The sequence below is a fragment of the Pavona decussata genome, unplaced genomic scaffold (genome assembly GCF_977016875.1).
Source record: "Pavona decussata unplaced genomic scaffold, jaPavDecu1.1 SCAFFOLD_232, whole genome shotgun sequence".
In the NCBI taxonomy this organism is placed as follows: domain Eukaryota; kingdom Metazoa; phylum Cnidaria; class Anthozoa; order Scleractinia; family Agariciidae; genus Pavona; species Pavona decussata.
The window spans coordinates 1619303-1631623 of NW_028145637.1; the positions used below are offsets into that span (position 1 = coordinate 1619303).

The following is a 12321-nucleotide window of genomic DNA, read 5'->3' on the forward strand; positions in this document are numbered from 1 at the left end:
AACAAAAACTGACCTGATACTGCTTGAATTAAGGCCTACCAAGTGTTTCAGCAAGTATAAGGATTTTTTATACTAAAAGAACATCAGGATAAGCCATAACAGTGCAGGAATCAGTTTGACTTACTTTTAATTGAACCTATTAGATTAATTAGATTATATTTTCAGTAAAAAATCTATCAGACATGACAGGAACTGTCAAAACTGTCAAATAAGCCAACTTAAAGTCCTTCCATTTTCATTAAACTCACTTCCCTCAAATGTAAAAACCTTTGATTCCACCAAAGTCTTTCAACAAGGAAAGAAAAATTATAACAAAGTGGACTGCTTTAACACCAGAAAAATTAATGTCTTCAATGAATAGCTTGTATGGCATGTGGAAACTCAAGTAAATGGCAACTGAAATTGGCATTACAAGGTTGATCGGTGGGAAGAAGCAGCTACCAAACATGACAGGGCGAGTCAGTCTTCTTAGTCGCTTTGATAGAGCTGGTTTATTAAAAATTTTAACCAGCCCTGTCGCGAACAATGCTGGATCATTCAGGCAATACCCAGCTTACTCTTGGAAAATATTGGACCGCCCCGGCAAAAGAGCGATCTGATTGGTTAATTTAAATTATTGGCCCTCTGACTGCCTTAGATGTGGAGACCACTAGAAGAGGTGATGGATTATAAAGTTCAGGTTGAATAAAAATAATTTATTAAGAAACATTAAAAAAAAAGGGAAATACGTGTTTTAACATGTGTACAAGACTAAGTTACAAAACATTGAAATGACAACTGTGGTCCCTTTTAACTAAGGGCAAAGTAAAAGGATGATCCTAATCTGTTGTTGGATAACCTGTGCTGTTTTTTGCATGTCCTGTGGCACTAAGCCAGGACGATTTTACATTCCAAAAATTCCTGAAAGGACACCAAAATGTCCTCCCCGCTAGAATTTTGCAGGGGCATCGCTCGGCTGGGAAACGTGGTTCTGACGTCTTTTTCCTCGGCCCGGTCTCGGGGACTTCTGACAGGTTTGTTTTTGCTCGTGCAAAGGGTCACGTTGTTCTCTCTTGAACTTCAAAGAGTCACGTTTGTCTTTTCGTGTTTGACTAGCTGTTTTTTGTGAATTTTTGTTCTCCGGAATTAGATGTTTGGATTTCGCGTTCAACTAGCTGTTGCTGCGAGGTTATGTTTGCAAACGATCCACCTTCGATAAAGAAGAGCCATACTGTGGTGCTTAATCAGACAAAACAAGCACTGATATCTATCCCACATTAGCAGACTTCGTGTCATACATACAACTCAAGTTAAAAGGATTCATCAGTTCTTTCAGACCTTACAGTCTTCCGACGAGATTCACTGAACATCGACGCAAGCCGGGGATAAGTTACGATGCACAATAACGGTAACAGTTTTGTCTCAGTATGACGCTCTTTACGAGGTTTCAATAGTAGATTTTTACGTCAGTATAAAATCGAAATACAACATATCTGAAATATACACGCATCAGAAGCTTACCAGTCGTTTCGTATCCACGGACGACTCCTACTCAGACAATTCGTACCCAGCCAATTTAGTCGTTTCGTACCCATCCTATTATCAAGTTGTTTTGTATCTATAGTACCATTTGTTACACCCATCGCACAGAACGGTAGCCTGCCACGCAGTCGTTTTTAGGGGACTCGTAAGGTAATACGATTCCCCTAAAAACGACTGCGTGGGAGGCTAACAGAACGGCTTCTTGACGTGAGTTGACGAATTTTTTACATGCAATACGCTGGCCTCTATTAAGTCAACAGTTGGTGTGGCACTCTCTGTTGGTATGTTGATAGACATACGATTGTTGTTTTTCCGGTTTTGATATTCAGAACTTCTGAAGGGAGACATCATCACCTCTTACCCATGTGTTCATTGTAAAGTTGTACTCATTGCAAGGTCGTACTTACACAGGCCTTTAAAAACCAATTTAGCTCTGAAAAACTCGTATAAGCTAGATTTAAATATGAATTAAGCTAAGATAAAAAAGCTAAAACACGCGCCAGGGAGTCGCGTAGGCTTGTCAGTCTTTATTTACACGCCAAATTTTAAACCACAGGTAGCCCAAATTACATGAATCATTATTTTTATAAGAAAACTTGTACTGGCTTAACGATTTTGAATTCACATTGAAGGAAGATTTTTTTAAATTAATTAGTCGATTTTCTTGTGATTTTGGATCAATATCGCTACAAGTAAAAGCTCAGCAAATTCAAACACTATGTTAGAAAAGAAATTGAGTTTTCCTGGCGGGAGCCTATTTTCCTCGCCATGTACGGCCCTGATAATACTGATGAGCTTGTTAACAAGAGGGGAAACATTTGTTGTAAAAGCAGGGTCGTTAGATTAGATCTTAACATACTTCTTGGGGAAAAAAGTCCCCAAAGGCAGGGGTAATTAAACGTTGTAGAACTCAGTAACCGCGGTAGAAAGATCATTCGACTGAAGTACAAAGTTCCAACGATGAGGTTAATTCCCAAAATATCGCTGCCGGTACTTTTAAATTCAAACCATTTCCTGTTTATTGGTCGTTAATAGACCTGGGACAAAAACGCTTTTGTTTTCGGTCATAGTGTACAACCAACTTCTCGCAGCTAATTTTGCCAAATTTTAACTGGGCATTTGTAATAAAAACGTCCAAAATATTATGAAGACATAATTATTCTATAAAAGAAGTTCATAATTTGTTTTTTCTCACATGCAAGCCATCAATTTGGTGAAAACTTCTACGTAGAAGGCCAGGCTTTTTTCTCTCCCTACTTATGCTGTCTCACCAGCTACATTGTTTGTCTCTAAAGGAAGGGTTCACATATCAGCGCATGTGCATGAATCTAAATACTTTTTTCTCTTTCTTATACACTTTATGGCGTTAAAAATCCCACTCTCATGTACTTCAGTAATTACATTCTATAATTAGTCCAAGCAAAATGACTGATGACTAAAATTCACAGAAAATGCTAGTGGATTGTTCTCATAATGTCGATATTGAATTTAGCGTTGGCCCGTAGGATTTATTCCATGGTTGATGTGTTCACAGTTATTTGCATGCGAAATAACGCAATCATATGAAAAAATCACCACCCGAGTTACCTATTCCCTTCCGAATGGTTTATACTCAACGAATTAAATTAAACAGGCTTGAGTCAGAGCGAGCAAAAGCGAAAAGAATTTTGATTCATGTACGGACGCAGAACCCTAAACCCCTCCCTTTAAAAAGAAGCACAGCCAAGAGTACTATCCCGGTGCTTATATATGGGGAAAAGAAAACTTGAAGAGAATTGGTTGCCAAAGCTTATTGAAATGTACAATGCATTTAGCAGTGGGTTCACAAGGCAAAACAACTGGATGAACTTTTGAGTAACTTGGAAAGAGGCATGTAGTTTTCTTTTTGCAGGTAAAGTTGGCTGCTGTGCGGTCATCAACTCTGTCCCCACCGTTGATGAATGGTGGTCTTTTTTGTTAACACTTTATTCAGTGAACGGATGGATGATTTTGTTATTTTGTTTCTTTAAGGCCACTCTCGTGGCAAATTAATCCCAGACATTGTTGTGGTTTCCATTCATCAAACTGAGCTCGCCACCATGACACAGAGCAGGTTTTAAATTTGTAACCTCCTTATTTGAGTTTCCTTTCGAGTCGTGACATTAAACAAGTTACATCAATTGAAAAAAAAAAAATCGAGGGTATGTGGCAGATGGCTAAAACACCATATATTGCGAAGTGACCTTTTGTTATCTCAATGACTGTTGAAGAAAGGGTGTCTTCTAGTTTGTCGACCTCCATCCCATCCCGTGGCACACAGTGACTAGGTGGCTTTGCTTTTCAATCTCACAGAGACCTTGACTTACTGACTATCTGCCATGGCCAGGTGGGTATTGGTACAGATTTCATAGGTTGTTTTGGTACATCACACATGTCTTGAATGGACTTTTGCATTCCTGGCCAAAACGCTGGCTTGTTCCCATTGCAGGAGACTGGCAGGACTTGAAAGACGATTGTGTCATACTTGTTGTTTCTTTCGCATAGTAGATCTACCTGACCAATACGATAGAGTGCTTTGGAGTTTCCGTAAGGGCATAAGAGGTGTGGGGACCGTGTGATGACTGCAGTCGGGAAAAGCGACTGCAGCGTGCCGACTTACATAGTATTGGAGGTTGCTGCAGAGACTATTTGGAACCTGACTGGCTTGAAGGACGAGCCCGTTGTGGAATGAGAAAGGTCGGTAAAGTATCGTTTGGACTGCCCTAGTGTAGCAATGCTGTGTACCTGTGCTTCCATTGAGTGTGTGTAGCCATAAGGTTGATCAGGAGGTAATTCATGTTGCTCCTCTTGTGTAGCGTACATGTCGGTGTAATAAATGTCTCTTGATCAGATGGTTGCTTTCGCACGTGGGTCACGCCGCTGTCCGCTTTACTGGTCTCTTGACTGTGGTTTCCTGTTTAATCGGTTCCTGGGACCTTGATGCTTGCAGTCTTCCAAGCAAACTCTGGCAAAGTAATCATTACCACCACGGTTGGTGCATGTGTTTCCTTTGGCAGGATATACTCTCCACAGATGTGGACCGCACCTGTCACTGCACCAAAAAAAAAAGGGCCCAATTTCCTTCGGAGTTTCATCTGGCTGTGTTTGAGGATAGTCCAGTAGACCTCTTCATCGATTCCTTTTGTCGCGTCAGTGATAAGCTTCTTTGTCTGCTTGGTGGACCTTATGGCTCTTGCTTCTGCAACCACATCGCTCATAGTCTACTAAGAATTGTCAGGCTTTACATGTGTTTTAAGCTACTTGGTTCGGCTCATGTTGACCTCATTCAGGCCAAGCATAAATTGTCTCTTCGAAAGTTCATCACTTAGCTCCCCGCAGCTACGTAGGTTGCCCGCGTGCCTCACCTTTACTTCCCACTCTTGGATGGACTCGTGGGAGCTTTGGGAAGATGTCCAGAATTTGAATCGGTCGGTCGAAAGTGACATGCCTGTAGTGTCCGTGTAGTGGGATCGTAGTTTGTACATCCAAACCCAGCGGTTATCTTTTGTCTTCATATGGGATTTGAGGTTCAATGGTGTATCTCATTACCTAAAGAGCTTCATCTGGGAGTGCAGAGTGTAAAGCTGAAATTTCCAGCAGAGGACTTTTGTAGTGGGCGGCTCGCTCCGTGAGAAGATCCTAAGCGGGGTCGCGGTAGCCGGCTTTAATACAGTAATCGCTAAAACGTAATTCAAGGTTCTTGAAGTTTTCACTTACATTACCCGCAAGTTTGTTTTCCGGTCTTTTGAGATTTGCCATTGTGTATATCCCACTTCTTACAAGTCTTACAAGTTGGTATTAGGAACCGAACACAGTTGAGTTGGCAGTTGACTCGGAAACTAAGTGGGGAAGATCAATAACAAAGACAGTAGATAATAGGGAGCTTAAGCAACGACGACGGCGACGGCAACGACAACGCCGCAAAACAATAGAGAGATTTAGCATCGCTTTTAAGGCAAACGCCAGGCTAAAATTTTCTCTTTGATGAAAGACAATGAAGCTTTTTTGGTTTAAGCTTATCTCTACCGAGTCGGCGACAGCTATCGAACAAACACGAAAAAGAGAGAAGTGAGTACGAGAAACTTTAGAACAAACAGCGGCTTGACGTTTCCCGTTTGGCGTTAGCCGTAAACGCAAAGCTTAATCTCTCTAATAGGTTTAATAAGCAAAAACAATCGTTCTGCACTTGCGTTTTACATTTGGGTACATTTATTTGACGTCCTCTGCAAAACAACAACGTGAAATGGCCAGATTCAAGGTTTTGTGGAGAACGTGAACACACGGCGGTGAATTTTTCATTTTCTTTCTTAACTTGTACGCCACTCCTACCAATTTGGTTCCTAAATAGTTCGCCACTTTTGTAAAAGTTGAGCGAGTTGAAATAATCGCAAAGTAGCACAAATGAAATAAAGTTATATTTTCATGTGACGTTTTCGTTGCCGTTGCCGTCGCGCTGCTTAATCTCCCTAATAGTGGCCCCAGGATCGACCCTTGCGGAACTTCGTGTGTGATCAGCCTGTAATCTGACTGCACTCCATCTATGATATCTGATTGCCTTCTACCCTTAAAAAAAGTCCTTTAAAGCAAGAGGTCCTTAGATGCTACACCATGTGCCTCAGGCTTTGACAAGAGGATGTGATGATCAATTAAGTCAAAGGCCTTCTTGCAGTCGACAAATACAAGTCCACTGAAATGGTCTGATAATAACTGATCTGCAAAACAAATGAGCGCTGTTTGTGTCGAATGTAATGTGACTTTCGGAACCCGGACTGCAAATTGTATAACAAATTATTATTTTCCACATAGCTGTATAGGGCTTGGTGGATATGCTTTTCAAAAATTTCCGAGAGGAAAGGGAGCGCAGAGATTGAGCGTTTATTGTTCTTGTCGTCCCTGCTTCCCTTGGCCTTGTAAAAAGGTGTAACTTGCACAGATTTTCATGCTCAAGGGAAAGCACCTGTATCGATCAATGCAGGTAGTTATGAGCCCATTCAGAGGCAAGGAGATTGCAGGGGCAGCTACTTTAAGTATCTTTGTCTATCAGACTCAGTAGCGTTGTGGGATGGCATGTAATGTAAAAAAATCCTCAATCTTTTGCGGTGTTATGTGGAATACTGAACTGTGTTTTTGTTAATGTCATTTGTGAGGTCCTTGATGTACTTAGGAGAAACCCGTAATGCTATGTTTGGTAGTAGATTTCGAAGCAATTCTAGGCGCCCCGCAATGTCAAGTGTACTTGTGAACATGTCGACTCTTTCTTTCAGCTGACGTATAGAAGCATTATTGTTTACGTCCTGTCTGGGTTATCCAAAAGTTATAATCAGTGTTTTGCAAAAATGATTGTTGTGATTTGAAAGGCCGTGAATCACCCGCCCAGTGGCCTTGTATGTCTTGCTGTTTACTGACTGCCCACTAAATCAACTGTTCTTCTGGTGGTGGCGATGAAAGCGTGATTGAGGTATCCAAGAACCCCTAAGTAAGATAAGCAAACGGGTGGCATGACAACTGTACCTTGTGACTTGCAGCCAAGTGAATTTAGAGAAGGGTTTGCTACACGATTTCATTTGCAGAGGCAGTTGTTGCCTTGTTTACTGAAACTAGTGTCAAAGTCGGCTTGTTGCAGAGAACCCCATGAAAGTGGTGGATGGCACTATCACATGGCCATCAAACTCGATTGTTACAAAAGGTGGTTACATAGCTGTAAAAAAAAACCTTAAAGTTGAACGGGGGCATATTCATATCAGTGCATTATTTAAATGTACAGCATAATTATGACAGTTTGTGTGGAAATATGTCACACAAGAAAATGAACCGATTTGTGAAAAATGTTGTGTTCCTCTGGGGATAGTTATGAGGATAACCTTAGCTTGCTGTAGTTGGTAGGAAAACAAGGTGGAGTACCACCACTACAACTACTGCACTGTACCTGTCATAAAAGAAAGCGAAAGTAGAACCAAACTACTGGCTTATCCTAATCAGCTGAAAGAACAGGGAAAGCGTAATGTTGCTGAGTTCATTATGAACTGTTGGAGAAGGCCCAAGTACCGCCAGGGAAGTGAAAACTGCCCCACAAATATTGCAAAAGTCGGAACGGTCACGACTAGAAATTCTCCATGATGCAAAAGAAGGGGGATTTCTTTTTACCGACTAGAAATTCTCCATGATGCAAAAGAAGTGGGATTTCTTTTTACCGAGTATAATGCCTGCGTCATTGACTGAACACGCTCATTTATTTGCCAGGCTCAAAGCATATCATCGCATTGATTCATTGTGCATACACGTATACCACACATCGACATTCAAATCAGTATGCAGTATGCAGGATGTTTGTCACATGAACCTAGTTTGATGGACTAACTCCCATGAGTCTCATGTGGCTCTGTGGTGGAGCATCTGAGCCTAATATTAAGGTCATAGGTATGACATCCTGTTGGGAGAACTATGATTTGTCTGCCTTATCCTGTGCCACTGACTTGATAATGCATTATTCTCAAGAAGATGAGTGTATTGCAGGATGCCACTGCTGACGGCCTTCAGCTGCACTAGAATCCTTACAGACAAATGGTAACCGAAGAGAACGGAGAATGGTTAATTAGTGGTTACGGGCATGGTTAATTTCACAGTCAATTCATCTTGCTGTGGGAAATCATTTTTACTTTCTCTTCTACCATCCATTTATGAAACCTTTCATAATCCTGCCAGTATATGGTAGCACCTTTGAATATTTAGTTGCCAAAGAATCTGAATTAATTTTCCTGAATGATATTATTTTTAGAAGTGAAGCTGTGCCATGACCTCGGCAAATTAGACATGCATTACATCGTTGATAATGCTGTACATGTAAACGGTTTGTTTCAGGTGCAGTAAATATAAATGTTTTACATATTGTAAATTAGTTCATAGGAAATGGATACCGCAAAACTATGCGATACTTTCAAAATTTGTACTTTGCGTTCAATCTGACTTTTTTCATGTTATTTCAGGACAAGATTAGCAGCTCAAGGAGATGGCATAGAAAAAAGATACAGGTACCAGACTCCTGAACATAAATTGCATAGTTTATGTCATACCCACACAGTTTGGCATTTCACATTCTTGAAATTATTCAATTTAAATGACGGGGCAGATATTCCAATGCAATTTTCCAGTCTAATAAAGCTGGAGTAAGATTATTTATTCCTGGGTCCTCCTCCTCGAGAAATTCTTCAACAAAAGTTGCAAAACCTGCAACAATGACCTTCAATGTCGCCGCCATGTTGCTGTTCACGATGTTACGGAAATTTGTATTTTCCTTCGGAAAACCGCTGTCTGCGTGTTATGTCGCGGGCATTATTCCAGAAACGGAATAATCGTTTTATTGACGAAAGGATGGAATGGCTATTCTGGAATAATCCGGAATGTATTCTTATTCCGGAATAGGGTCAATCGAACGCACTCTTAAATCTTGCTGTTTTCAGCATGGTAATATTCCTGTCTACGTTCAAACGACGGCTTTTGTCGCGTTTTATAACATCGGGAGAAGGTTTTAACCTTGCTAAAGTTGCTATTTTGGCTTTATCCAAGTGGACGTAAATATAAAAATATGTCAAATTTTCAGTGTGTACAATTTTTCTGTTGTATCGATCTTATCACTCCGAAACTGGACCCGGAATGAATTCTATTTCGGCTTTTCATCCGTTAGTTGCGAGGACATGTGTTTGTTTACACAAGATTACGCCGAGTTGACGCGTTTCATCAAGAAAAATAGAAAAACACACAAAAAGCTTTCCTAAATAAAAAGTTAATTCAGATGGGTTTTTTGCAGGCCTAGAAGCAAAAGCGTATAATTTTCGCCGCGAAGCGACTTGCAAGCGATTTGAAGTCAATTTTGAGGCGAATTTATCCGAGCACGTTTTTCAAACATTTTGCAAGAACTGTTTGGAATACGAAAAATCGATCAAGTAGTATTTCAGAATAAATTTACAATCAAACCTGTAATTATTTGTGTGTTGTATTCCTAGAAACACTGGAACATTACCAAGGAACTCCGCAGATGTTGATTTGAGATCCGCCCGACCATCGGGTTAATAAAACCACAAATCAAAGAACAATTTCTTCGCCGCTTATGCTTGATTTCTGCTTTTGAAACTGTCGAGCATCCTTTAGAAGTTTCTCTTTCGATCCACAGTTTCCAAGAGGTGTATTTTTTCTCCCGAAAACGCAAAATTCGCTAATTTCGACCAGCGCCAGAGTGGATTTCCGCTACATTACGATCACTCATTCACTGCGCATGCCTGAAAGTTAACCACCTACCAACCTAGTGAAAAGCCAACCATAGGGATAACTCCTTCATTGCGCATGCACGCATTCACGAGTTAAAAAATTAATTCTCGCAGTTATCTATGCAACCAGACTGTGACCGGTGCAGTGGTCTATCAACTGAGCTATCAAAGCAACCGGGAGCTGGTCATGTTCTCAAATCATAATATACCCCTGAAGAATAAATGAATATGAATACATATGAAACATGTTTATGCACTGCTGTTCTCAAACTCATTAATTATTCATGCAGTCAAAAGCCAATAAATGACCTCCATTTCGTTCAGGTGGATGAATCTTGATACCCCAATGAAACACCAGATGAAACACCACCAGGTTTTCATCTGAGATGAAACATGTTTTTCATCTGAGATCAAACATTTGCATTTTAATGAGATTAATTTCTTATTGTTTCATTTGAGAAGACATGTCAAAAACTCGGGCTTCGTGCTTTATCACGGGTTCCAAATACCTCGAAACAGGTTTCTCGGTATTTGGAACCCGTGATAAAGCACTCGCCCTCGTTTTTGACATATTACATGAAAGATTTATATAGGTGAAAATATTCTCGCAGAGTGTTGCCAAAAAAAAAACTGAAAAAAAATTGGGGCTTAAACGGGATTTGAACTGCAAGAATCTTTTGTTCTATACATTCTTTAATGTTCGGAATGAATCCCATCCCCCACCCCCCCCCCCCCTTACCCCTCGGAATTCCAAGATACCGCCCGTGGTATGATAAGGATATTTTCTAGATTGAGAAATCGTCTGTCACGGGCTTCCTTAGGTTTCTTGATGAATGTTGAGCTTTGATAACTATCATAATTTTGTTCCGTTATAATAATAACTTGCAGCAAAATAATGATAAGTTTCAATGATAGAAAATTTGATTATTTTATTGTCTAATATGTTATTTACAGAAATATTCTCCATGCCTTCCGAACCATTTTAAAAGATGAAGGAGGGATTTTTAGCGGTTGTCTTCACAAGGGACTATCACCTACAGTGATGGTAAGATGCTAACTGAACACATCATATCAACAACCGCGTGCGGAGATGTAAACTAAGCTCTTTTCATACACATTCCCCAGTCCCGAAGCTCACAAGGGACTTTGCAACTGAAGCTTGGAATATAAGATATAATTTATACTAGAATATTAACTAGAGCCAAAGTGCAACTAAGCAAAACAATCCCAAAATCATTCTTAGGAACACTGATAATTATAACTTTTGTAGTTCGTTTTACTCTTCAAAGGGAAGGCACATTCAAAACGAAGTTTGGTCATTTTTAAGACACTTCATTTTTACCAAGGCAAATGGTCCTTTCTGGGATGCACCATTGTATTCAGAAAACTTCACAGCCAAAGTTCGATCTGTTTTACTGATCATCATGGACAAAAGTCAGTCTACTCTTTTGAGTGAATTAAGCTCTGTTACTTGGTTGATTTCTGAGGAATATCTTTAACATTTAGAGTTACATTATTTATATTGAACAATTCTAAAATTGCAGATTTTCATTGCAGAGTGAAAGGCAAAATCGGGCTTCCTTAGCAATAGTCTTAACGGCAACAAATCAAAGCCCGCCACCAACTTGCCGACATGTCACCGGCAGGTAACCGACGCATTACCAACTGTTGGTCATCTGTCGGTGACATGTCGGTCGTTTATTGCCCAACTGTCGGCCGCTTGTCGACCAACTGTTTACCGACAGTCGGCCATAAAAATTAATGGGGGTGCTGTTGTTCAATTTTTCCGATCATTGATATGTCATGTGTGCATGGTTAAAGTACCAGCCTTTTTGGCTTTTTTTTTTTTTCACTCTATAAAATTAGAAGAGTTCATTCAGTTGGAACTTCTGTGTCTAAAACCATCATTTTAAATAACTATTAGTCAAGACTGTTTGAACAGTTAAGATATTGAACTTGACAGTGCTGTCATGAGGCCGGCGAAATGTTGTTCGTTTCTAATATCGCTATTTTTTATTTTAAAATGTTTCTCAAAAACGTCTTTAATTAGAATCTCAAGAGATGGACAACTTTTTTCTAAACCTACACAAACATTTATTGCCAGACTTTATTATCAGCCATTAAACCCTTATGGAAGAAGCCTTTCCAGGAATTAGTCAATTGGAGCTTATATTATATCACCTACAAACACCAGCCATGTCATTTTAGCCCCACAGTAAGATTCAGTTTCCGGCTCAGTTTAATCCATTGTCTTTACCCCCAAAAAGCAAGAGTTGTCTATCAGTAAATTACTTAACAGCTGTCATCAAAGAGCAGTGGGTATTACATGTGATAACAACAAAACAATGTTTATACATTGTATACATTTTTATGTTGTTCTTCTAAAGTGAGTTCATTTTTCGTGTGCAATAGTTTGTCCTCATTATTCACAGCTGTCTACAATTACTAACAATGTTTGTCTTCACACAGGGAATTGCTCCATACATTGGCTTGAATTTTTCCGTTTATGAAACACTAAAAG

General features: G+C 39.9%; 1 protein-coding gene and 1 pseudogene across 2 annotated transcripts in view; one reads left to right on the forward strand and one right to left on the reverse strand.

Moving 5' to 3' along the window:
* Positions 1–12321, forward strand: part of LOC146458685 (uncharacterized) — a 33837-nt gene that overhangs the window by 8456 nt on the left and 13060 nt on the right. For both annotated transcript variants that reach the window (XM_085090429.1, XM_085090428.1), the window contains exons 5-7: positions 8523–8567; positions 10755–10845; positions 12270–12321. In XM_085090429.1, coding sequence (XP_084946555.1) covers positions 8523–8567; positions 10755–10845; positions 12270–12321 — 188 coding nt within the window. The remainder of the gene's footprint in view (positions 1–8522; positions 8568–10754; positions 10846–12269) is intronic.
* On the reverse strand, positions 1727–8512 carry LOC146458687 (uncharacterized; annotated as a pseudogene).